Source organism: Martes martes (assembly GCF_963455335.1).
Source record: "Martes martes genome assembly, chromosome: 13".
In the NCBI taxonomy this organism is placed as follows: domain Eukaryota; kingdom Metazoa; phylum Chordata; class Mammalia; order Carnivora; family Mustelidae; genus Martes; species Martes martes.
The window spans coordinates 64,831,852-64,857,669 of NC_137901.1; the positions used below are offsets into that span (position 1 = coordinate 64,831,852).

Genomic DNA, 25,818 nt, shown 5'->3' on the forward strand with positions numbered 1-25,818 from the left:
CCTGAGGTCCACCATGGAGCACAGTGACGATCGCAGGCTTGTCCCCCTTCTCCAAGTCAGCCACCCTTGTCCCCAGCCCTTTCTCCTGGAGTCTGTCAGAATACCCCCTTAGACCCTCACAGTCAAGCTCAGATCAGAGATCTGCCCCATCCACCCCCTTCTCCCCATGTGTGGTGGACGAAAGGTCCCCATCGGGTCCCCATCCTGATCCCTGGCACTTGAGAATGTTACCTCATACGGCAGAAATGACAAGCGGGGTGGGAGGCCACAGCCAATGGCTCAGCAGTGGAACGGGCCTCAGACCCTGCCAGTTGGAGGTGTGCCCCTGCAGAACACTGGGGTAACCCCCAATGCTCCCAGGAATCAGTGTGGGCCAGGAACCCCAGGTCAGTCCAGTGAGGCACCCTCCGGGAGGGCAGCCCACACAGCAGCTGGCAAAACCATTCTCAGCAACTGGGGGCTAATGGGTCCAGAGCAGTAGTTTTCAACTAGGGATGATTTGGCCACTGCTGGTGGTAGCGGGCACTCTGCATCCTGGAAGGAGAAGCCAGAGAGGCTGCTCAACACACTACAATGGAGGGACAGCCCCCCAACAAAGACCCTTTCATTCAAAATGCCAACAGTGCTGAGGCAATTGTTGGGACTGGGGACTGGGGACTGGGGTGGGGGTCTCGGGTCCTAGTTCATCCAAACTTTTCCTGGCACAGAGGACAAGATCCAGAGATGGTCCTGGCAAGAGTCGGGGGCAGGTGCCTCTTGGCCACAGCTCTGCATTCCCACCAACACACAGGCCCCCGACAGCCATACTGCAGAGGCCCATGGGTGGTGGGGTGCCGCCTCTGTCCAGGGGTGGCCTGAGCGAGGCCAGTCGGTTGCTAGGTCTCAGTTTCCACACCTCCATGCTGGTGTGTTATGGAGGACTGTAGGAACTCTGTGCGTGTGCTTTCTAAGGGTGCCGTCCCACAACTAGACCCCAAATCAGGCTGAGGTCCACCCTCCTTTTTATTGTTGGACTAGACAGTATACATGTGGGGAGTGCGGCCTGGGGCAAGGGTAGGCCACAGTCCTGGGTGAGAGGCTTAGGGAAGACTTGGTGGGGCGGGGGTGGTCAGGGACAGGGCCACAAGGGGCTCTGGGAGAAGGCTCAGCCCCCACAGTCATCCATCTTCCAGGCTGTCCCCACCTCTTGCAGCCCCAGACTGACCCTCCGCCAAAGGGTCCAGATCCTGGTCCCAAGGCCAAGGCCAGGCCTGGGCACACACTGATGGTGGGGCCGGATTGCAGCTCTCAGGAGCAGTCTCCTCAGTAGCCTGAAGCCTCCCCACCTTTCCTCGGGTCCGCTGCAGCATACACACAGGCCCCGTCCTGGGACACTGCCTGGACCACATTCAGGAAAAAGGGATTCCTGGTGTGGTTGTGGCCCCTGGCCTGGAGCCCCTTCTGCACCTCCTGGAGGGGAGAGAAGGCCAGTGCACAGGTGTAGACAGCTTAGCTCCACCTGTTGAGGGTCTAGGGCCCCGGGCAGAGATCTGAGTCCCAACTGAGAAGGCAGGACTGGGCATCAGTGGTGGTGAGGATGGGAGGACACTGGCTGTAGCCTCGTCTGGAGGGCCTGGAGTCCGTGGCCTCCCACAATAAGTCCCAGTGGAGAAGTCAGGCTCTGGGGAGCATGGCAGAGAGAACATCACCCAGGCCAGAAGGAGCTTGAGATGCAAGACCATTTCTGGCCTGGATCTGAGGACCCCATGGGGAGGACCCTATATAGGGAGGGGGAGCACCTCAGAGTCCAAGAGTCCTTAGTCTCCAGGCCCCAGGACCAAGGTTTTCAGGGATTGCACACTCCCTTTGAGTAAAGCTTCCTCGCTCTATGGTCCTCAGTGCTCCAAGGGCCACAGGAGGCAGCCTTGACACCAAGAGCCCCTCACCACAGACGAGGCAGCTTTGAGGACTTTAAACCCCAGCTGGCTAAACAGACCCCAGGCATGAAGCTCGAAGCCTTCAAAAGCTGCCAGACTTTTAAATTAGATCTTAGCAAAGGGGGATGCCTGGGTGGCTCAGTGGGTTAAAGCCTCTGCCTTTGGCTCAGGTCATGATCTCAGGGTCCTGGGATTGAGCCCCACATCGGGCTGTCTGCTCAGCGAGGGGCCTGCTTCCCCCTCTCTCTCTGCCTGCCTCTATGCCTACTTGAGATCTCTGCCTGTCAAATAAATAAATAAAATCTTAAAAAAAAAAAAAAAGACCTTAGCAAAGGGCATCTCCCAGCCCAGAGAAGAAGGTGACTATGTGTTGGGGCAGGGGTTTGGGGGCAGGGAGTCGGATGAGAGAATTTAGCTCTGGGGACCTGCTAGTGAGGGGGGACACCCAAGAAATATTCATAAGGACCAGCACTAATGCAACCCCAAGCCTCAGAAGGAAATGACTACTACTCTTACAAATAAACTCACACATGAAAGCTACAAGCCCCACAAGGAAACAGATCACCATGAGAGAGAGTCTGCAAAGCCACAGCCGGGAAGACTAGCATCTGGAGAGAACAGAACAGAGCAGAGACCAAGGGGCAGAGGTGCCTGGCCTGGGAGAAGCATGGATGACACCCTGTTCTCTGCCTCAGGGGCCATAAGACTGGCCTGGTGCTTCCCCCACTGAGCTTCTGAATGGATGGCCCCATAAGGGGAAGTGTGCCCAGCTGAAGATACTCAGTGGCTGAGATCCCACTGGGGACTTTGAGCAACATGCACCAAGGCATCAGTCCTGGCGGTGGCAGGGACAGCAGCCTTACCTGGCTGAAGGTGGGCTCATACTCCACATGGCCCTTGCTGTTGACGTGCAGGATAGGGGCCGCAATGGCAGTTCTTAGGTCAAAGCCAAGCCACAGCTTGTTTATGATGGCCTGGGGGAGAGAAGGAGAACACAGGAGGGGAGGACGGGATTCTGACCACAGCCACCATACACCAGCCCCTTCCTTCCCCCCTCCAGGAGTGGGGATGTTCCAGCCAGGTGCTCCCCAACTCACCTGGGCCACAGCAGAGATGATGAGCTCCCCACCGGCCCCACCAATCACCAGCTTTGACCCCCGGGCTGTGTTGACCAAGATGGAGGGAACCATGGACGATGGAGGCCGCTCGCCTGGAACTGGAGGCCAGGTGGGTGTCACCCGCACCCTCACCTGCAGCCAGCACCCTCCAGATGCCCCCCGCCCACCTCCATCTGTGTCTCCATTCACTGCTGTGCACACTGGAGCTGGCCCAGTGGCTGCCTCATGCCACCTGGCCTGCCCACTTGCCCTCTTCCCACCAGTGGGGTCCTCAGGCTCACCAGGTTGGGGGGTGACTTGGGAGCCCAGGGGACGCCTCCAGCATAGGTCCAGAAGCTCGTTATTGAGGAGGATGCCCGTGCGTGGTGAGTACAGCATTGCTCCAAAGCTGCAGGTGGGGTCGGGTCTGGGCTTGGAGCTCCAGGCTCCAGGCTCCCGCCCTGGAACGCGTGCCTGACCCCCTCATGCAAGTGACAGCCCACTAGCACCCTGGGGCTGCTATTCTCTCCCTGGCACTGCCCCCAAAGATCCCCCTGGGCCTCCCTGTCAGGACGTCCTTCTGGGTAAACCTCATCTCCGAGCAGGTCCTGGCTCAGGGCCACCCATCAGCAGCCTGCCAGCCAGAGAAGACAGGAGAGTAGCCCCTCTGACGGAAAGGAGGCATCGAAGGGAAAAGCAAGGTACTGCCCTCTGGACACAAGCAAGGGGAGACTGGGGGCTCATAAGACCTGCTGAGGGAGCAAAAGAGGGGGCCCCAGGGTCAGTCAGGCACATACGGTGTGTTGATGGTGCTGGTGGCTGCCACAGCACTTCCATCCTCCCCCAGCACAGACACATGCGAAGTGCCCATCTGGCGGCCCCAGGTCCCAGCCAGGCTATAGTGGCTGAGCTGGTGGTCTCCCCGAGCGTCGATCTGCTGGCGGATCTGCTGGGCCAAAGTCTCTCCCAGCAGGTCCTGGGAAACGTTCTGGGGTGGCCAGGCAGGTGACAAGGTCAGTGAGGAGCCGGGGGGCCCACAGAGAAGAGGGTCCCTTGAGAGGCCCTCCCCAGTCTGTCTTCCTCCAGCCCAAGCCACCTCCAGACCCTGCCCATCCTCCAGGTCCTCTGAATTATGGTGCCAACACTGTCCCTCTAGTACTTGCCACTCAGGGGTCCCTTCTAGTCTGCAGACCCGCCTCACCCTCCCTGCCCTGGGCCACTGCCAGGCTGTCCTGTCCTGAAACTCTGTACGCACTCCTTCAACCTCACCCAGTCAGACTCTTGGGGTCCAGGGACAGCCTCGTGTTCCCTTCATGCAGAGCCCTGGGGGCTGGGAAGGGGGCTCTCCAGCGGCCACAGGCCACCTCACCTGGATATCCAAGTGGCTGCGGGGGTCCCACAGCCGCCACCTCTGTCCCCCAGCAAACTTGAGCGTCTCCACGAGGTGATGGTACAAGTTCACCCTCCCCTCGGACCTGGCCACCGACTCCGAGGAGAAGTTGAACCCTGGGGAGGGGATGGGCGCAGGTCGGGGTCACCCCGTGTCGTGGGTGGACTGATGGCCCCCCTCAAAAAAGATTCATCCATGTCCTAATCCCCAGAACCTGTGAATACTACCTTATAGGGCAAAGGAGTGAATTTTACCTTATATGGCAAAATGTGTGATTAAGTTAAGGATCTTGAGAAGAGCAGATTATCCTGGATTATCCGGAGGGCTCTAAATGTAATCACACAATTAAATGTAATCGTATAAAACAGACACACAGAGAAGAGGAGGAGGCTGTGTGAGCAGAGGGAGAGATGCGGGTGCCGCCGCCGCTGCAGCCTGGGAATGCCGGCAGCCACCAAGAGCGGGAGGAGACAAAGAACAGATTGTCCCCCAGAGGCTCCAGAGGAAACACAGGTCAGCTGACACCTTGATTTTGGACTTCTGGCCTCCAGAACTAGGAGAAAATAAATTTCTGTTGCTTTAAGCCTCAAGTCCGTCACGGTAGTCTCCAGGAACTGACACAGTCAGCGGCGGACCGCCCCAGACCTGGGCACGGCTGGGACCCCCCCACCTCCATTTGCCATCCTGCAGGCCAGACTTCAGCCCTGGGGGCACATGCTGGCCAGGCCGCTCACCACCTGAGGGGCAGAACTCCCTGGGTGGATGACCTTGGACTCTTCAGCAAAGCCCCACTGTCTGGACTGCGCTGGAGACCAGCTCTAGGGCATAACGTCCTGACCCATTTCTTTTTGGTGTCTGAGGAGGGGCTGAGCTGGAAGAGGAAGGCTGCCCAAAGCTCCAGCTGGGCTCGGAGATGCCAGTGGGGCAGGACTCTGGGTGGGACGAGGGGGAATCTCACCTTTGAGCACGTTGAGGACCAAGCTGAGAATCGCACCCCCTGCAGGCGGTGGCGGTGAGTACAGGGTGTAGTCCCCCAGGGGCATCTCTAGGGCATCCACTACCTCTGGCTGGAACGATGCCAGGTCCTGCAGGGTCAGCCTGCTGCCTGAGGTGAGACGGAAGAGACTCCAAGTATGGATGGAGAAACTGAGGCAGAGTGACAGCTCCTGATCCCAGGTCATGTGGTGGGGCTCCCCACATCAACCTAGCCTCTTAGAACCCTAGGGGTGATGGAGGGTCTGCGGGCAGTGCCGTCAGGGCTGGGCCCTAGAGCTGGGTGAGGGATGGGTGGACGGAGGCCAGAGGCAGGCAGGTTGGTGGGAAGAGGACGGGAAGGTGAGAGGAAGCTGGCCTCGGACAGATTGTGAGGGTGGCCAGCTCCAGGCCCAGGAACCCACTGTGACCCACTATAGCCGCCACTAATTTGCTAATTTATGGGGCTCTGCTCCCCAGAGGCCCTGACCACAGGGTCCTTGAGGCCGGCAGTGGGCAGGCCTGGACACGTGGCCTGCCTGAGTCCTGGGAGCAGCTGACATTCCGGCAGGCTTGCGGAAGGGCCTGCCCTCACCCCTAGCACCCAGAGCCCAACTCTTTCTCTGGCAGGGCTGGGGGGCTCTGGGACCTCAGCACAGCTGACCTTGATTGGCAATGTCCTCCAGCAGCGTCTGGCCCAGCGTCCCTGTGTAGAAGGCCTCTGCACCCTCCGTGGCCACGGTTTCCAGGGTGGCAGCCAGTGCGGGCCAGGGGAATGGGTCCTGAGCCCTCAGGGGTTCTGTGCCGTTGAAAAAGAGCTGCCTGGGGAGTTGGGGGCAGCCTCAGGGTGGGGCCGGGCCCTGGAAGGCAGCCACACTCCTGCAGGGGTTCTTGTGGTTTCCTTGGGACCCTATAGGGAAGCAGTCCTGGTCTGGGGTCCTGAGGAGCTGGTGTAGACATCAGAGGAGATGGCTCCCCTAGGCTTGGGGGGGGCTGAAGCCTCTCACCTCACTCATCACCCTGGCCCGGGGAGGACACGCTCCCTACACGGGCCCGGGACACCCCCGGGAAGAAATGGTCAGTGGGCTGGCATGGACATGCTGGGGGTGGAGAAGGGCAGGGCCAGAGGGCAGTGGCAGAGCCCAAATCCACATCCTGGAGTCCCATCACTTGGATGTAAACTTCTGGCCTGAGCCCCTCTGATTACATTCTAGCTCAAAGGTCTGTCAACTGGGACGGCACAGCACTGGCCTTCCTGGCCTTCCGGCCCCTGACACCCACACAGGGTCAACTTTCAAGTTCAAGGAGGGGCTGGGGTGGATCAGGGGTGGGAGCCAGGCAGATGGGCCAGAGCCTGAACCCAGGAGCTGAGTGGGAGTCCGGGGACCCCCTGAGGCAGTGCTCACCTCAGGGATGTCTTGTATAAGGAAGGCCGCAGGAAGTCACTCTGCAGGAACTGACTGAGGATGAAGGGCATGCGGTAGTCCCCTCGGAGCAAGGAGATGGTGGGCCTGAAGAGCTGTGCCCAGGGCAGGCGGCCGTGGCGGCGGTGGGCCTCAGCGTAGCCACGGAGCTCCCCCGGCACTCCGATCCACTGGGCCCCTGCAAGGCCCAGTGATGTCATGTCCCTGCCCTCAGCCCCATAGCCTTCCGCAGGGGTTCTCCACCACCGACACTCTCCCCAACCACTTGGTCCCCCTAGCATGGCAGCCGGAATGAGCTTTCTGGAGCCCACACCTGACTTTGTCACTCCCTGCTCAACTCCCCACCTAACCACCCCGTGGCTCCCCACTGCCTTCCCTCAAGGCCCAGTCCAAACTGGCCCCAGGACCTCCCACCCCAACCCCCACCCCATCACCGCTGAACCTTCCAGACCTTTGCCAGTCTGGTCCCTCTGCTTGGATTACCACTCCCCACTCAGAAAGCCCTGTCCCAGGAAGACTCTCAACTCCGGGGGGTCAGGACCTCGAGGAGGGGCTCCCTTGGCACCAGAGTGTCACAGCCTGTCCACAAAGCCCCTTCAGGGGAGGGTTCTGGTCAGTCTCAGTGGCCTGATAGGATGAGAGGGTGGTCCCTCCAAGGGCCTCACCTGTGCCCAGTGGCTGGGCCTGCTCACACTGGTCCAGCAGACCCGGGATGTAGTTGGTGGGCACTGTCTCCCTGGCATTGATGACTTCCACCTTTCCTGGAGTTGGGGCAGGGCACGTGAGCACTCAGGGGCACTCCTGTGGCTTCTGGGTCTCACCCCACACCATATCTTCCCCTCATATGCCCCTGGCCCTGTCCTAGGCCTGTTTCTCTCTTTGTACCTTGAACTCCACTCTGTGCTGTAGGGGCCAAGAGCAGGCCACTCCAAAATGGGCCACTTTGCCTTGAAGATGACTTTTGAGTTAAAAGTAATTAAAACCTAGCAGACTCCAGAAGAGCTTTCTATCTCCCCCACCCCCCGCTACTGCCTGAAAGAATTTAGACAGAAGACCTGCTCCAGGAAGAGAGCCATCACCATAGACAACTACAGCAGGATACAAACTAGGTAGGAGAGACAGGGAGGGACCTTGCGAGGCCTTTGGTAAGAGGCCTCCGGATCCCATTGTTGCCCAGGGGCCCCGCACGCATTCGCTTGGCAAATGTTTACTCTTCTTTATCTTCCTGTGAATTGCATTCCTTCCCTTCGAAGTCCCAGACCCCAGCTAATTTTGTCTGTCTTTGGGATTTCCATGTCTGTGTGGATTCCCCATACATAGGAAATTAAATTTGATTTTGTCCTGTTACTTTCCCTCCTGTCAATTTAATCCTTAGTCCAGCCAGAAGGACCTTGAAGGGCAGAAGAATTTCCTCCTCCCTGACAGTGCTCGTATCTGAGATGGGCTGCAGTGGCTTTGCACAGACAAGGTGGGGGACGTGGGGGGCACCAAGAGGACCCAGGAAGAGGTGTGGGTGCACAGCGAACACTTAGGATGTTTGTAAGCACTTCACTGTTAGCGCTTGTGGACCAGCCCGTCCTCGCCATGGGGCGCCTCATATGAACTCACCCGTTGTTGCATTGTAGATGGTGAAGATGACCCCTCCGCCCAGGCCCATGCTCTGAGGGTTGACGACTCCGGTGCAGACCAGAGCTGCGATGGTGGCATCCACAGGTGAGCCCTGCTGCTGGAGAATGGCTCTAGGGAACATGACACAGAATAAGAGGTCTGGCTCCCTGGCCCCAGCCTCCCAACATGGGCTTCCTCAGCTGGCATTTACCAGGGAATGGCGACAGGTAGGTGACATCTGCAGCCACCAAACTCTGGGTTAGGTCAGAGACTACATTGGGCTGCCCCCTCAAGTCCAGCTGCTCACAGGTCCATAGACCCCTACAGACTGTAAATCATAATGGTATTTACAGCCCCCCTTGCCTTACATAAGGTACTTCTCAGTTTGTGCAGTGCTTTGGCAGCCATTGTTCCCTAGTCCCTCCCAGCAGCCGTGACTCACTTGCCTGGGCCAGACCCCCCAGTCCCCAGCAGTCCAGGATCCCAGCCTAGGCAGCTCCCACTCAGCATCCCACTGGGGATACCACAAGTCCCAATCCTTTTAAGACTGGACTTTTTCAGGTGACCCCAGGAGCTTGCCCTGCCACCAGGGGCCTGGGCTAATAGGTTCCCCAGCCCCTCCTGGGGCTCCAGTATCTGTGGGAATGTTCTCTGGTCTCAGTCTCCCACCTGTCTGTGGGCACCAAGGGGTAGGCCTTTTAGCTCCAAGGGTCTAGTCAGTCAGACTGGCCTGTGTTAAGGAAATGACCTTGTTCTTAGGGCACAGCCCTGAGCAGTTCACTGGAGGCCACCCCTTCCTAAACACTAAGGAATCCTCCCCAACGCTTCCAGGAAGCGAGCATTTAAACAAATTACAGATGGGGAAACCAAGGCCCAGAGAGGGAGTAGACCGGTTCCCCTCCCCCACCCCATAGGACCTCTGACCCCGGTACCCTCCCTCAGCTGGGGCACTTCAGCCTGACACCCCCCCCCCCCGGGCTCACAAGCTCCCTTGAGCCAATGCCTTGCTCTGTGCCCACCCATGGGCACACATGGCTACAGCATGGACATGCGGAATGTTGGACCGGGGAAAGGGGCGGAAGCCAGCAGAATGACACAGCAAAGACGGTCACAACCAGGCAGGGAGAAACAGAGATGCTTCACAAAATTAAAACACCACAAACAAAAACAAAAGACAAACTGGAAAACTATTAAAAAAAACAAAAAAACAAAAAAACCTCCCGTCACAAAAGCCTTATGTCACCTGACCCATTGCTCCTGGCTTCCGGAAGTGCTTTCTGCATTCGGCTTCCAGGCCCCCACCACCGCCTGCCACCATGCTCTGGTTTCTCCCCACTTCCCTCACCTCATGCTGTTGGGGGCCTCAGGCTCAGTCTTCTGTCCTTGTGCACCTGTTTCTTCTCCCAGATGAGCTGATCTAGGCTCAGGGCTTAAAATGCAACTCTATTCTGATGATCCCCAAGTTTTATCTCCAGCTTAGACCTCTCCCCTAAACTCCAGGCACACCCCCAGCCGTCCACAAGATACCTCCTTTGGGTGTCTAAGAAGCATTTCATTTTTTGTTTTATTTGGTTTGGGTTTGTTTGTTTCTTTCTTAAGTTTTTATTTGAGGCATTTCACTTTTTTTTTTTTAAGATTTTATTTATTTGACAGAGAGAAACATAGAGAGAGAGAGGGAACACAAGCAGGGGGACTGGGAGAGGGAGAAGCAGGCTTCCCGCCAAGCAGGGAGCCCAATGCAGGGCTGGAACACAGGACCCCATGATCATGACCTGAGCTGAAGGCAGATGCTTAATGGTTGAACCACCCAGGCGCTGAGGCATTTCACTCTTAACATGACCTAAACTCCACTTCCTTCCTTCTCACCTCTGCCCCCCAAAATGGCTCCCTTTCTATCTTCACTATCTTAGAAAAGGACACAACCATTCACCCCTTTGCTTAGGCCGTGAATGCTGGAGCCACTCTTGGTTGGTCACTTTCTTTCATCCCCAGATCCAAGCCACAGGCATCTCTTACTGGGTTATTGCAACAGTCTCCTCCTTGGTCCCCAACATCTGCCATCTCCCTTCTGTTTTAACAAAATCGTCTGTCAAAATGTAAATCAGACATCCCTGTAATGGGAAACAAAATCATTCAGATTAAATTTCCCACAGACCACTAGAAGAGCCAGACAAAGGGAAAACATTCACTTTAAAGCGTCACGGGGGGCAGGGGGCGGGGGTTGCGCCTGGATGGCTCAATCTGTTACGCTGGCTCTGGTCATGATCTCAGTGTCTTGGGATCTAGCCCTGCATCGGGCTCTGCGGGAGCCTGCTTTTCTCTCTCTCCCTCCGCGCTCCCCCACCCCTGCTCATGTCCTTTCTCTCTCAAATAAATAAATAACCTTAAAAAAATTAAAGTCATCACAGGCAAGGAAGAAATGCAGGCCTAGAGACGGAGTCTGGCATTTGGAGATAGCTTTCCCTCCTCAAAATGTTTGCCAGTCCTGAAAGAAGGGGCCAAGAAGCCACATAGTGCTTTTGACATCATCGTGTGGCCAGAGCCTGGGTGTGCTGGTGAACCGGACTTGCGATGGGTTGTCCTCACTCTAGGGGTAAAACGAGAAACGGGCCAGCCCTGACAAGCCCAGTGGCCCAGCTTCAAATCATCAACTGTCAGTCAAATGGAATTAAAGTCATTCCAGAATGTTGGTATCCTGGACCTCAGATTATTTCTAACAATCATCTTGAACAATTTTCAACACACTCTGCAAAGGCTGACTTCAAAATAACCAAGCAAACAAGGCAGTAATAATACAACATAACAAGCCCAAGAGAAAGCACAAACAATAGGAGAAAGAGACCCATGGGACCTCCAGATTATGAAACTGTCTGACCACAGATTTTAAATAACTACATTTAAGGATGTAAAAGACAAGATGAAGGATTTCCCCAGAGAAATGGCAATGATAAAACATGGAATTAGGAAAAAAAACAAACAAACATGGAATTAGGAGCTCAATGCTAACAGTACATTAACAAGAGATTGGACACAAAAAATTTTTAAAGGTTTTTATTTATTTATTTGAGTGAGAGTACAAGAGTGAGAGGGAGTAAGAGAGCATGAGCAGGGAGGAGTGGCAGAGGCAGAGGGAGAAGCAGACGCCCCGCTGAGCAGGGAGCCCCATGTGGGGCTCTATCCCAAGACCCTGGGATCATGACCTGAGCCGAAGGCAGACACTCAACCAACTGAGCCACCCAGGCGCCCTGGACACAGATTTTTTTCAAAAAAAGATTAATTCAATACAAAAATATCAAAATTTAAATACAGAAGGAAAAAAGTAAAGAACATATAGAAAATGTATTAAGAGACATAGGGATAAAACAACAAAATATACATATATATCATGTGAACGTTAACCAACATGTATAACTATATTAATTTCAGACAAAGTAGCCTTTAAGAAGAAAAACATTATTAGAAATAACAGTGAAACGTTAATATTATAAAAAGCTCAATTCAATAGAAAGATATAAAAATCTGGATGTGTGTACACTTAACAGTTTAAAAAACATATAAAGCAAAACTTGGCAGCATGCAAAGAAATAGACAAATATACATGGGAGGAGACTAACATACTTCTCTCAGAAACTTCTAGAATCAGCAGGAGAAAAATTAGTGAGGCTATAGAAGATCTGGATGTCACCACTATGATAAGATGACTGAGCCGACATGTGCAGGATGCAGCATCCAACAGTCATGAAGCCGAATACACAAGAACGTTCAAGAACACATAAAATATTTATATAAACATATCAGCAAGTTTCACGGAACTGAAATAATACAAATGACTTAGAAACCGCCCCCACGCAGGTGCACCTGGGTGGTTCAGTTGGTTAAGAGTCTGCCTTCGGCTCAGGTCATGATCTCAAGGTCCTGGGATTGAGCCCAGTGTCGGGCTCCCTGCTCAGCAGAGAGCCTGCTTCTCTCTCTCCTCCCTGCTTGTGCTCTCTCTCCCACTATCTCTCTCTCTCAAATAAATAAATGAAGTATTTAAAAAAGAAAAGAAAATAAAACCCCCATGTAGAACCTTCTTACACTGTTGGTGGGAATGCAAGCTGGTGCAGCCACTCTGGAAAACAGTGTGGAGATTCCTCAAAAAGTTGCAAATAGAGCTACGCTACGACCCAGCAATCGCACTACCCTAAAGATACAAATGTAGTGATCCGAAGGGACACGTGCACCCCAATGTTTATAGCAGCAACGTCCACAACAGCCAAACTATGGAAAGAGCCCAGATGTCCATGGACATATGAATGGGTAAAGAAGGTGTGGTATGTGTGTATGTGTGTGTGTGTGTGTGTGTGTGTGTGCGCGCGTGCACGTGTGCACACACAATAGAATACTTCTCAGCCATCAAAAAAAATGAAATCTTGCCATTTGCAATAATGTGGACAGAACTAGAAGGTATTGTGCCAAGCGACATAAGTCAATCAGAAGACAATTGCCATATGATCTCGCTCATGTGGAATTTAAGAAGCAGAAAAGAGGTTCATGGGGGAAGGGAGGGAAAAACGAAACAAGACAAAATCAGAAGGAGACCAACCATAAGAGACTCTTAGTCATAATAAACAAACTGAGAGCTGCAGGAGGTCGAGGGGGTGAGGGGATGGGGTAACTGGGTGATGGGCATTAAGAAGGGCACGTGGTGTAATCAGCACTGGGTATTATATAAGACTGATGAATCACGGACTTCTACCTCTGAAACTAATAATACACTATATTTGGGGGAGGGAGGCAGTGGGTCTGAAGAATTCCCACATTCACCACAGGGCCGCACAGGGAAGTCTAGAGGACCAAACAATCTGAGAACCTTTACTCAGAGGAGTGTTAAAGGTTGGGTTTGGCACTATCCAGCTTATGCGTGAGTGAAAAGTGGCCAAGGGAGGGCATGGTGCCAAAGAGTTCTGGATCCTGAGAACTCTCAAAATGAATAAACCAATGTTCTCCTTCAGGGCAGAGGGAGCTGCCCTGGTGAGAAGCTGCTTTAGTAGGAGCAAACCGAACAGGACTGAAACCACAGAGGCAAAGGAAAAAGAAAACAATTATCAGAAAGTAGGAGACCATATATATTTCCAATCATTTTTGCAGAAACAGCAGAAGGAATTCAAGAGCCATGAACTGATAAAAACTATTTTGACCCGCCTTCCAGCCTAAAAGTAAAGGAAAATTCATCTTGCTTGAACGTGAACAAAAATACATGTTGAAGTCACACCCCATACCAGAAAGACAAGCTTACAAATGGATGTAAACAGCAACTTAATATTTCAGGATGTGCCAAAATAAGTTAAAAGGACTACAGAGGCAATGAAGGGGCAGCAGACATCAGAATTAGAAAAACTGCACATGAAGAGATTGGAAAAGAGGAATTAAAAAACAAAATTATAGGGATGCCTGGGTGGCTCAGTCAGTTAAGTGTCCACCTTCAACTCCAGTCGTGATCTAGGGTCCTGGGATTGAGTCCTGCATTGGGTTCCTTGCTTAATGGGAAGCCCGCTTCTCCCTCTGGCTCCTGCTCCCGCTGCTTGTACTTTCTCTCTCTCTCTCTCTCTCTCTGATAAATAAATAAATAAAATCTTTTTTAAAAATTATAGAACAAAATTACAGAAGTCAGGAAATAATAGAACATAGGAGAAAAAACGCTCAGAAATGAAGGCTGTGGGGCACCTGGGTGGCTCAGTGGGTTGAAGCCTCTGCCTTTGGCTCAGATCATGATCTCAGGGTCCTGAGATCGAGCCCTGCATCGGGCTCTCTGCTCAGCGGGGAGCCTGCTTCCCCCTCTCTCTCTGCCTGCCTCTCTGCCTACTTGTGATCTCTGTCTCTCGGTCAAATAAATAAATAAAATCTTAAAAAAAAAAAAGAAAGAAAGAAATGAAGGCTGAACAAAGATAAACACAGAGCAAATACCACGGAGGTTCCTTAAAAGAAAGAGAAGATGAAAAGGGGAAATTTTTTAATGAAAAAGAGATTTTAAAATACAAAAGATAGGCAAGAATATCAAACATACACTTAATAGGAATCCCAAGGTGGAAATCCAAATCTTTGGGACAGAATGAATAATAAAGAATATAATTCAAGATAACTTTCCTGATTTAAAGAGAAAAAAAAAAAACTTAAATTTACTCTGTATTGAAAAGGGCACTTCACTACATAGGAAAATCAATTCAGAATAGCCAACACTGAGGTATATTCTAATAAACCTATCAGACTTTATTAACAAAATTTTTTGGACATCTAGATAAAAAGATTAACTTTCTTACAAGAGAAAGAAAATCAGATTGTCCTCAGACTTTTCAACACCAATGCTTTGTGCCAGGAATGAGGAAGAGTTATAATCAACACATTCAAGGAAAGAAAATGTGAATCAATGATTTTATATCCAGCTAAACTGATCGTCACTTACAAAGGCCACAAACTGTTTGTTATGAACATGCAAGAACTCAGTGAATATTTTCAGCATGAAAACTTTCTGAAGAATCTTATAGAGAACAGACTTCAGACAACCAAAATAATGGGAAAGATTCTGACATGAGTGAGAGTAGGAATTAAATATATAACTACCCATAGATCTCAGACTAAAAACGATAGTTATTATGGAAACAGGATAGCAATGTAATGCTTATTTTTCTGAAAATGGAGGCACAGTACAACCATAAAAATGGAGTGGGGATTTTGTTTTGAGGACATGACTGTTGTCTTTGACTTATGGGCCAGTCAATGGCAGGTTAAAAAAAAATACTCTGGTTTACAGGCCCCAGTATTGATAAAAGCAAAGGTGCCTGTGTTATTGCACATGAAACCAGATGTTTCGCTGCGTCAAATGAACCAATGAAAATTTTCCTTTTAATGATTGTCTGGACAGAAAACTCATTGGGTGGAAAGAGAGAAAATTAACTGAAAACATAGTAGAAACAGCTTTAGCTATTATGGGTGGTGAGGCCTGTTGTGTGTATTAAAAAAAAAAAGGAGGATGGGAGTGTGAATGGGGAGGCTATGTAAGAAGTAGAATAAGGTGGGGCGCCTGGGTGGCTCAGTGGGTTAAAGCCTCTGCTTTCAGCTCAGGTCATGATCCCGGGGTCCTGGGATTGAGCCCCACATCAGGCTCCCTGCTCAGTGGGGAGCCTGCTTCCCTGTCTCTCTCTGCCTGCCTCTCTGCCTACTTGTGATTTCTGACTGTCAAATAAATAAATAAAATCTTTAAAAAAAAAAAAAGAAGTAGAATAAGGTTATTGATTGACTGCTAGGTATTAACTGAGAGTAAAAAGTTATCCCATATCCCTTTATATCCTCTTAGAAAAGAAGGGGAACAGGGGAAAGATGAGGTTTCTAGGTAGTTTCAATATTACTCATAGTAGGGAAGTCTATAAGTCTAATGGGATAGATGTAGAGAGAGAGATTTTTATTTTAAGGAATTGGTTCATGTTATTGCAGAAGCTGGCAAGTTCAAAATCTGTAGGGCAGACCATGAGGATAGAAACTTACATGGGATTTTTTTTTTTACCTTTTAATTTTATTTATTTCAGAGAGAGAGAGAAAGAGAGAGAGGGAAAGAATGAATGGGGGGTGGAGGGAGAAGCAGGCTCCCCACTGAGCAGAGAACCTGATGTAGGTCTCCATCCCAGGACCCTGGGATCATGACCAGAGCTGAGGTCTTAACCAAGCTTAACTGATTGAGCCACCCAGGCACCCCCCAGATGGGATTTTTATGTCATAGATTTGAGGCAGAATTCCTTCTCTGATAAACCTGTTTTTGCTTTTCAGACTTTCAACTGATTGGATGTGGCCCACCCACATTTGGGGTAATGTTTTATTAAAGTCAGCTGAATGAAATGTTAATCACATCTACAAAATACCCTCAGAGCAAATTCTAGACTAGTATTTGACCAAACGACTAGGCACCGTAGCCTAGTTTAACCATCAGAGGAGCAAACAAAGAATATTCCAAAAAAGCAGAAGAATTAAAAGTACCATAATCATATATCTAATATTATAATTGCATATATAACATACAATAAAGATATCAACAGAAATATAATAACCATTACAGCAAAAATATAAGCCTTTCTTGCTATCAAAAGCTATGAAAAAAAAGAGAAAATAAGTGATATATTTGCTTGTTTTTCAAACAGAAACACAGAAATAATAGCAAAAAGAAAAGAAAGATGGTGGGGTTATGGACATTGGGGAGGGTATGTGCTATGGTGAGTGCTGTGAAGTGTGTAAACCCAGTGATTCACAGACCTGTACCCCTGGGGCTAATAATACATTATATGTTTATAAAAAATTAAAAAATTATTAAAAAAATAAATAAAAATAAAATAAAATAAAAATAAAAAAGAAAGGAAAGAGCAAAAAAGAAAATGAAAAGAAAGATATGTAAATTTAAAAAAAAGGAAAAAAAGAAATTAGAGACCAATGAAAATTATTCCCTCTAAAAGACTAAGTAGGAATAGGATGAAGGTAATGTAAATGAGATCTTTGAGGATATCTTTTTACATAGTTTTGCCTTATAGTCAAAAATAAAATTTAAACAAAAAGGAAACCCTTGGGGCGCCTGGGTGGCTCAGTGGGTTAAAGCCTCTGCCTTCGGCTCGGGTCATGATCCCAGGGTCCTGGGATCGAGTCCCGCATCGGGCTCTCTGCTCGGCAGGGAGCCTGCTTCCTCCTCTCTCTACCTGCCTCTCTGCCTACTTGTGATCTCTGTCTGTCAAATAAATAAATAAAATCTTTAAAAAAAAAAAAAAGGAAACCCTAAAACAATACAAACTGAAAAAAATAAGCTAATGGTATATTGAACTGATAACCACACAGGAAAAATAATTTAATTTCACCATACATCTTTTATGTAATATAGCCTCAGGACAATCAAACAAAAACAAACAACAACAACAAACCTGCAAAGACATCTCAGATTTCACTTAGTAGACTTGTTGTTCATAGTATTCTTGTTGAAATAATTTTGAAACTGTTTTGTGGTTATTGGGAATAGAGTCAATATGTAAATATACTAACATTGATGGGAACTTCTTTGACCATAGCGGAAGAGACACACAGTGTCAGACAGAGGAAGATGGGAAGAAGCCTATGGTCATGGATCTCAGCTGGAGGTCTTGGTACAGACTCAAGATATTTGTACATTTCTTCTGCTTCCGTTCATGGACACAATGTAGAAGCAATGTCTTCCCTGTCTCAGTGAACATCCCTAGCCCTCAGATCTTGGTTTCTGAAATACCATACTCTACTGATTCCTGATTTCAGATCTGGCTGAGGGAATGTACAGGTAGATCTTGGAACATTTTGGGCAGGAAGTCAAGAAAATTTTCTAAGACTAATGGGTTTGTGTAAAAGAATATAGTTGCTGGCTTAGAGTGGCTCCCATTGGTCAAATTTGTGACAACTCGGGGATCAAAAAGAACAGGGATGGATTATAACATATCAAATTGAAAAAAATCCTTGAGTCAATAGTGACATTCAAGAACATCTAGGTTGGGGAGGAGGGGATCTTTTTGACAGAAGAATACGAACTCATGAATGTTGAAGAAATGATAGGTTTAGAAATCACCTTTTTGCAAACACGAATTTATTCAGACAAGGACCAAAATAGATGCTAAAACATGGGGTCAAGTGTTGTTTGAAAAAAGGATATTCACCTGGTCTCAAAGTATCAAACCATATGTTACTAATTTAATAAAGAAAATGATAGCCTTACAAGGAAGAGATCTAGAAGATACCACCTTCATGAAGTGATCCAACTTAGCATCACTAATGATGGGGGAGATTTTGCGTTGAACCAGAATCTGATAATGAGGAAATAATCAGACAAACCAAGATTGTGAAGCAAGACTGTGATTCAAGTGGACAGACTTCTTTAAAAATGTTAATGTTATAATGCACCTGGCTGGCTCAGTTGGTTAGGCAGCTTACTCCTGATTTCCATTCCCAGGTCATGATCTCAGGGTCCTGGGATTGAGCCCCACATCAGGCTCCAAGCTTAACGGGCAGTCTGCTTGAGATTCTCTTTTGCCTCACCCTCTGCCCCTCCCCCCACTCACATGCTCTCTAAATCAATCAATCAATCAAGCAATCTTTAAAAACTGTTAATGTCATAGAAGATCAGTTTGTATTTTAAGAAGCAAGGGATGGGGCACCTGGGTGGCTCAGTTGTTAAGCTTCTGCCTTCAGCTCAGGTCATAATCCTAGGGTCCTGGGATCAAGCCCCACATCAGGCTCCCTGATCTGTGGGAAACCTGTTCTCCCTCTCCCATTCTCCCTGCTTGTGTTCCCTCTCTCGCTGTGTCTCTTTCTGTCAAAAATAAAATAATAAAATAAAATAAAATCTTTTAAAAAAAGAAGCAGGAGATAGTTCGAGATTAAAGGAGACTTAAAAAATTATGATCACTGATTGGATACTGGATCTAAAGAGATAAATAAATAGAAGATAGATGATAGATAACAGTGACAGGTTTATTGGAGCAACTGGGAAAATTTGAATTGAATGAGGTATCAAATACTACTATTATATCAAGGTCAAGTTTCTTGAGGGTGATAATGGTATCAATGTTATATAGGAGAATGATCTTATTCATAGTAGACATGTACTTAAGTATTTAGGGATAAAGTGCGATGATTGATGCAACTTTTAAAAAATGTAGATAGATAACATATGGAGAGAGAGAAAGAAAATGAGGTGAAACATTAACAATTGGTGAACCTAAGTGAAGTATAAGTGGCATTCTTTCTCTTTTTCTGTGGGTTTAAAACTTTTTCAAGATAAAAACAGGGATACCTGGGTGGCTCAGTCAGTTAAGCATCAGACTCTTGATTTCAGCTCAGGTCGTGGTCTCAGGGTCGTGGGATAGAGCCCTACTTTGGGCTCTGCACTCAGTGCTGAGACTACTTGAGATTCTCTCTCCCTTTCCTGCTGCCCCTCCAGCTCATGCTCTCTCTCTCTCTCTCAAATAAATATATAAATCTTTAAAAACATAAAAATATAAGCATTGAGGGGCACCTGGGTGGCTCAATGGGTTAAGCCTCTGCCTTCAGCTTGGGTCATGATCTCAGGGTCCTGGGATTGAGCCCTGTGTTAGGCTCTCTTCTCGGGAGGGAGCCTGCTTCCCCCTTTATCTCTGCCTGCTGTTCTGCTTACTTGTGAGCTCTCTATCAAATAAATAAATAAAAATCTTAAAATATATATATATATATATAAGCATTGAGGGGGAAAATAGCCAAAACAACAGCAAAAAATTTTGTGAAATGCAGCTAAGCATGTGATTCTTGATCCCAGGGTCATGAGTTTGAGCCCCACATTGAGTATAGAGTTTATTAAAAAAAAAAAAAAAAAAAGACCCCAGCTCAGGGAGGTTGAATCACGTGCCCCGCATCATGCAGCTGGTGAGTGGGAACTCCAGCCCAAGTGGTCCTGAGCCAGGGCCATCGTGCCTATGAATGTGTATAACAGAGTACAAGTCAGTGGGCCTTGTGGATGCGTCAGGGGCATACAAGCTTCTCTACCTGCAGGATCCTTCATCAAATAGGAACACAGCACCTACTGTCTGCAATGCAGCCATTGTCCTGGGGCCACAGTGGTAACCGGATGGTCAAAGTCCTTGCTTTTGTGGTGGCTGAGACAGAGGATCAGCAAATCCATGCCTAATGTTGAGGGCTTGTGATTCTTGGCCATTCAAATATCCTCTATTATGAAGTTTCTGTTAAAATTTTTTGTCCACTTTCCTATCAGGTTTTACGTCAAATGCATACCAATGCAAATTTTACATCAAGTGCACTTCTGCATTACCAAGACAATCAAATAATTTTTCTGTCTCCTAAATTATGTTAAGCCACCCTTGCATTCCAACTGCATGATACAGGGCACAGGATTCAACCTCCCTGAGCCTGTTTTTTTGTTTTGCTTTGTTTTTTAAGCGAACTCTATACCCAACATGGGGCTCAAACTCATGACCCCAAGATCAAGAGTCATATGCTCTACGGAGCCATCCAGGTGCCCTGAACCTTTTCGGCTGTGAGTGGGAGCAGTCCTAGTCAGCAGAGAGCTGCGTGCAGAACAGCCACAGATTTCTGCCACGTCTGTCCCCAAGGAGCCAAGGGGCTGCTGTCACCACCACTGCTGTCACACACCCAGCCAGGTAGGCACACTGCCACATGTGGGTGCACAGTGTCCAGGCACATGGGCTGTTTCCATAGGCATGGCCCCAGAGGGGAGGAAATGCGGTAATTTCCTGGGGAGCTGGCCAGGAGTCCAGAGAACCACGAGGGTCATAGGAGCTGGGGCGGAAGGAAGGGGTGGGGTCACACCCTAACCCCTATGAGCCTTCCCCACAGTAGGCTCCCTGCTCTGACTCCGGGCCCTAACTCGGGGTCCTGAGATGCTGACCCACATCCCATCCAAGCCAATGTTAATAGTTAACGGTCAGGCGGCTGACATCGAGGGAGCGCCTCCTACTGGCAAGGCAAGCTTCATGCGCCACCCCCCCCCATGAGGGAAGTGCTGGCACGAGTCTCGTTTCATGGGGAAACTGAGGCCCAAATGTTGTAACCACTTGCTAGAGTCTCTGCTCTCCTCTGTGCTAAGAGCATGACCCCCCAGACCACTGGATGGGGCTGGAGCAGCTGATAAGACCCCGCTCTCAGGGCCCATCCCCATCCCCACCTTTGCAGCCCAGACTCCAATGTTCTGGAGCGCTCTGGACCCCACCATCCTCTTCTTCTTCTTCTTCCTTTTTTTTAATTAAAAACATTTTTTGAAAGATTTCACCCATTTCTTTGTCAGAGAGAAATAGAGAGCAAGCACAAACAGGGGGAGGGGCAAAGGGAGAAGCAGGCTCACCACTGAGCAGGGATCCTGATGCGTGGCTTGATCGCAGGACCCCAGGATCACGCCCCGAGCCAAAGGCAAACGCTTAAGCGACTGAGCCATTCAGGCGTCCCCCAAATATTTATTTATCTATTTATTTGAGAGAAAGAGAAAGCACAAATAGGAGAGTAGCAGAGGGAGAGGCAGAAGCAGGCTCCCAGGGAGCCTGATGCGAGGTTGGATCCCAGGCGCCTGAGGTCATGACCTGACCCGAAGGCAGATGCTTAATGGACTGAGCCACCCAGGTGCCCCCCCACCCATCATCTTCTACAACTACTCCCTTTACGAGTAAAGCTCTGGCTTTTACAGGCCTGCTAGAGGCTGGGCAGGCATTTGGATCCAGGATAGGCGATGGAGGGCTCTGGGAGGACCCCACCCCTCCAGCAGCTCGGGACAGTTTCCACCCCCCTGCAGAGGGAGCAGAGGACAGTCCCAGCTGGGCCTGCTCACTCTGTGACACCAGGCAGCTCCCTTCTGTACAGACCTAGTTTCCTTATGAATCAAGTTCAGCAATGAATCCCATTAGATTCTGGGAAAAGCAGTGAATCGTTCCACTGAGGACCCTGTGGGAGGGCAGGTATTTCCAAGTGGCCACAGCAGACACATGTCACAAACCTAAAAGCCACCACTACCCTCAAGCTCATGCAGTCTCCCTAAAAGACAAGCACTTAGTCAGAGCCTCAGAACACCCAGTTTGCACACAAGCTTAACACGCTGGGACGTAGTGCTGGAAGATGATAGACTAGAGAGCAAGGGACCTCGCTGTCACCGTGGGTCTATTCATTCCTCATGGTGCTGGGTCCTCACTCATGCCAACATAAGAACCCTCCCCGAGGGATGCCTAGGTGACTCAGTCAGTTAAGGGTCTGCCTTAGGATCAGGTCATGATCCTGGGGTCCCAGGATCAAATCCCACATCAGGCTCCCCGCTCAGTGGGAAGTCAAAATCTTAAAAAATAAAAACTAAAACAAAACAAACAAACAAACAAAAACAAAACCTCCCCCAGGAGCTCTGGCTGCAGCAGAAGGCCCAACCCCAAAGGAGTAAACCTGGTGGTGGGGGGGAAGGAGAAGATTGGGTCTGGGAGGCCCTGCTGGAGAGAAGGGACAGTGATAGGGAAGGGGGGGGGGACAGTGGGGAGGAAGGAGAGTGGGCTTCAGACCACCAGCTCCCTTCAGAGCGTGCAGCAGCATGGCCAGGAGCCCTCAAGGGGAGGGATCTTGGCCAGGAGGTCCCCAGCCCAGCCAGGGTCTCCTGTTCCATGTTCCACATCAGCTGGGGCCAGCTCCAGGCTCCCTCCCACTCCGGGCTTCTTAAAACAAGAACAGGAAGTGGAGAGTGCTTTTCAACAAAAACACAAAACACAGGGGGAGAAACCACATCCTCTCTCCTCACCAAGGAAACTTGTAGAGGGCATCATGGGCTCCGAGCAGAGATCCCCCCAACACTGACTCTCACACACAGAGCAAGACATGCCATACAGATCCCCCCACAAAGTCTCCGGGAGACACAATGGGCCCAGACCCCCCACAGAGAAAGGTGGCAGTGGCTCCCACTGCCGGGGGCCACATCCCCAGGCCCTGTTTGCCTCTTTACAACTCCAGGTTCTGGTGGGCTTGGCACCTCTGCAAGCTCTCCATAGCATGGGGGGAGGGGAGGCCCCTGGGGAGACCATGCCACTGGAGCTGCCACCCTCATCCTCGAAGGAGCCCTGAGGGAGAGGAAAGAGGACCCGGTAGGGAGAGACAGGTGGACAGACAAAGGGAGGAAGGAACGAAGGAGGAGGCGAATGAATGAAACAGGTTAAAGCTTGCAGGAATGGGGAAGCCAAAACAAAGGTGGCACGGAACGCCACCTGGGCGAGGACTTGGCCACGCTCCCCCTTGCTCCGGGACTGTCCCCTCGGCTTACAAAGCACTTCTGATCCTGACAATGATCCGTGAGGCAGTTATTCCAGGAAACAGATCCAGCCAGCAGGGAGGGGGATGACTGCTTGGGCTTCTCACTAGCCTGGGCTGGGGGCCAAGAGACAGGAGGGGTGTCCTGCTATATTCTGCCCCGGTGGGCAGCGGAAGACTTCCATGGGCTGGGCTTCCTGGAAAAGGGTTGGAAAACACCAGCTGGGGCCCCTCTCTAACACCTACCTTGCCCTGGCCCCAAACATCCAACAGTCCCTGGCTGGACCCCAGGCCCAGACATCAGAAGGGGGGGCAGTGGGGGACATGGTGCTGGCCAGGGCAGGTTTCCCAGGTCCTGGGCCCGGGTGAGAAACTGGCCCTGGGCAGCACTGAGTGCACACTGACAGGCCAGGGCTTGCCCATGCTTCTGGGAAAAAACCCCAGCCTTGGAGAACAGCTGTGGCTTCTCTAAATGGCCAAGCACCAGTCATCAGGGTCAGCCTGGGCCAGACCGGTGACACTGTGGCGGTGCCCTCTCCAGGTCTCCTGAGCCCTGGAGCTAGGAAAAGACTCACACACCACATCTGTCAATATCCCCAAACCCCCTTCTGTCTCATGCTCGCACCTACCTCTTGCTCTGTGGAAGGGTCCTGGGGCTACTTCCTTGCTGGAAGCTGTGCAGCCCCCACTATGTGCACATGCACGTGCACACACATGCACATGCACACGCACACACACTTACACACACACCTTCTCCGCACTCTCACCACCAGTTACAGAGTCTCCAGGAAGGGCCAGCCACTGAGAACAACCCAGCTTCCACCCACCTCTTACTCACCGTCCAATGTCCGAGCAGACCTTGGAATCAGCAGCGACCGCAGCGCGGCTAAAGGCCTGGGGGCCACAGCCGGTGTGGCGGCGAGAGAGGACCACGGCGGGCACAATAATGGCCAGGGCCAGCCCCAACCCTAGCAGGACCATGCTGGCCGTGACCCTGCGGCCTTGGGCCATCGCTCTGAGGCCCGGAGTGGAGAGAGAAGGCAGGTGGACACACAGGTGGGTGGATGAATGGACAGATTCGCGGGTGATGGGACAGATGAACAGATGGAGGCCAGAGACAGACAGACAGATTGACTGGCTAGACAGCTGAACATAGGCTAGGAAGAGAAGGACGGTCAGAGAAACACCGGACAGAGACAGGATTGCAGACGGATGGACAGACAGGCTTACAGATGATTGGAGGCCCCCGGGCGGACTGATGGGCATACAGACCAGCCACCAGCAGCGACGGGGCTGCTGTCCTGCTCCAGCGCCTGCTAGAGGCAGAGCTGGCCGCCTGCCTGAACTTCCAGTTTTCAGCCCCTGTTCTTGGCCCTGGCAGGAGGCCAGGGAGCAGGGCGTTTATGGGGAGTTTTCCTTCCAGAGAGGAGCGAGCCACCACCGTTAACTCCCTCACTCCCACGGCCTGCCCAGGGCTATCCCACCCCACGTGTTGGGGACTTGGCGCCTCCCACCCCCGAGGGAGCCAGGACAGCAGGACTCAGGCCTGCCCTGTCCCCTCCCCTGGATCCGCTGCAGAGGGACGAGGGGGCTGCATGGGCACCCCACCTCCCGCCTCCTTGGTGTGGTTGCGCCCAGCAAGATTGCCTCAGCATCCCCAGAGCCAGAGGACACTGAGGATGTCTGGGGCCCAGACGTGGGGCTGAAGAGGGCCAGAGACAGAGGGATTGGGGGACCCAAGGCAATGTCACTCAGGATCCGGGTTCGAGTCCCAGCTCAGCCATGGCCTAGCCAGGAAACTGGTGTGACCAGGAGTGAGCTCAGCTTCCCAATCCACATCAAACACCCAGGACTACAAGACCTCTGTGTGAGGAAAGTAAACAGGGCCTACATCTGGCCCTCATTGCCCACTGCCCACCATGCCACCCACCCCTGGGGCCTGCTGTCAGAATGCCACCATAGGCCTCCTGAGAGTAAGGCTGCCCTCCTGTCTGGGTCTCTGCACTTCCCTGGCTGTGTGTCTGCTTCCCTGTGTCCATCTGTGCAAGCTGTGCCTCCTCTCCTGGGAACACTGGTCTGGATGCTCCCCTGCCTAGGCCTCGGGGTACCCAATGGGGAGGCAACTGGGGGAGGGGGACCCATTGACGCCCTTCTTGACTAGGCTCAGTGGGAGCACAGGGTGCAGGGTCCAGGCTGGACTCCCACCCACACAGCTCCCACTGCCCCCCTATATTCTCTGGCTTCCTCCCCAGCTGAGCATCGCCCACCCCAGGCCTCTCGACACCTCCTAGTACAACAGACGAACCGCCCACACGGCCACACAGCCTGCCAGGCCCCCACCCGAGCTCCTGGTCAGCCAGGCAGTCTCTCCAACAGGCCTGTTCCCACAGCTGTCCGGGAGGTGGTGAGGGCTGTGCGCACCTTCTTCTGTCCCCACTGTCCCTCATACCACAGTGACATGGCTCAACCCAGAAACAATGTGCATTGCTGGCCCGGGGCCAGCCCACCCTCTGGGAAGGCAGGGGCAGCAGACAGAGGGGTCTGGCGCGCTAAGAATGGAACATTCCCCCATCTCCACAGCCATCCTGATCAGGCTGAGGCCA

General features: G+C 51.1%; 1 protein-coding gene across 2 annotated transcripts; it reads right to left on the minus strand.

Moving 5' to 3' along the window:
- Positions 1–979: 979 nt before the first annotated feature.
- Positions 980–24,524, minus strand: GGT5 (gamma-glutamyltransferase 5). 2 transcript variants are annotated; one of them, XM_080821502.1, is made up of 12 exons: positions 24,054–24,524; positions 8,408–8,538; positions 7,465–7,560; positions 6,782–6,977; positions 6,040–6,197; positions 5,362–5,508; positions 4,383–4,519; positions 3,811–4,001; positions 3,316–3,422; positions 3,014–3,132; positions 2,780–2,890; positions 980–1,449 (listed from the first exon to the last, which is right to left on the minus strand). In XM_080821502.1, the coding sequence occupies exons 1-12, from the start codon at positions 24,479–24,481 to the stop codon at positions 1,303–1,305; spliced, it is 1,968 nt and encodes a 655-aa protein (XP_080677628.1). In that variant the 5' UTR covers positions 24,482–24,524; the 3' UTR covers positions 980–1,302. The 2 variants fall into 2 exon arrangements, with proteins under 2 accessions (XP_080677628.1, XP_080677629.1); XM_080821503.1 differs by lacking the exon at positions 24,054–24,524 and adding an exon at positions 23,845–23,992.
- Positions 24,525–25,818: the final 1,294 nt, after the last annotated feature.